This window comes from Mandrillus leucophaeus, unplaced genomic scaffold, assembly GCF_000951045.1.
Source record: "Mandrillus leucophaeus isolate KB7577 unplaced genomic scaffold, Mleu.le_1.0 Scaffold120, whole genome shotgun sequence".
In the NCBI taxonomy this organism is placed as follows: domain Eukaryota; kingdom Metazoa; phylum Chordata; class Mammalia; order Primates; family Cercopithecidae; genus Mandrillus; species Mandrillus leucophaeus.
In genome coordinates, this window is record NW_012100321.1 from 845,586 (window position 1) to 846,319 (window position 734).

At 68.7% G+C, this 734-nt stretch overlaps 1 protein-coding gene across 1 annotated transcript in view; it reads left to right on the top strand.

Annotated features, from left to right (window-relative positions):
- Nucleotides 1-734, top strand: part of NPAS1 (neuronal PAS domain protein 1) — a 38,754-nt gene that overhangs the window by 5,732 nt on the left and 32,288 nt on the right. Inside the window, exons 2-4 of the mRNA XM_011970032.1 lie at nucleotides 70-166; nucleotides 370-522; nucleotides 617-715. Of these exons, the coding sequence (XP_011825422.1) occupies nucleotides 70-166; nucleotides 370-522; nucleotides 617-715 (349 nt within the window). The remainder of the gene's footprint in view (nucleotides 1-69; nucleotides 167-369; nucleotides 523-616; nucleotides 716-734) is intronic.

Sequence of the window (734 nt, forward strand, 5' to 3'; positions counted from 1 at the left end):
GGCCGGCCCCACGCCGCGCCCGGAGCTTGCTCTGCGGCCAAGTAACCGGACTGGCGGTTCTGCGGGTAGGGGAAGCTTGCAGGCTGGCAGGAGGGGGACTTCTGGGTCCCGGAGGAATGGGGAGCTGGAACTCCAGTGTCCTGGGGGCTACGGGGTCGGGACGAGGGTATCCCGAGGCTGGGGGAAGGGGCGCACGGGTGTTTGGGTCCTGGAGAAATCTGGGGCTGGGAGACCTGGACGCGGGGGTCTGGGGCATCTGGACACCTGGGTGGGAGGTTTGGGGGCGGCCTGGTACCTGCATTTAGGGGGTGTTCTGAGCGCCTGGTCCTGGAGGAATGAAGACCTAACTGCAAACGTTCCTGGTCCTAGGGCATCAGGAGACCAGGACACCTGGTCCCCGCTTGTCGGGTCAATCCTGGGGGCGTCCTGGGGCAGAAGCTGTGGCGGCTGCGTCTGGGGCTGGGGCTGGGGCTGGCGCGCCGGGGTCTTCAGGGAGGAAGTTGTGGTCGTGGGGCTGTGGCGGTCCGGACACCTGGCGCCACCCCGAGAGGCTGGGGGTGATCCCTGGGCAGGACACAGGATGGGGGTCCCTGCCCTCTGCCCCCTGCCTCCTTAGCCCAGCCAGGGAAACAGACTGCAGATTCGCGGAGTCAAGACTCCGGTGATGGGCTTGGGGGGCGGGTCCCCGGGGCAGAGGGCTCCGGGGGCTGGAGCGGTGCGTACCTGGCCCGGGA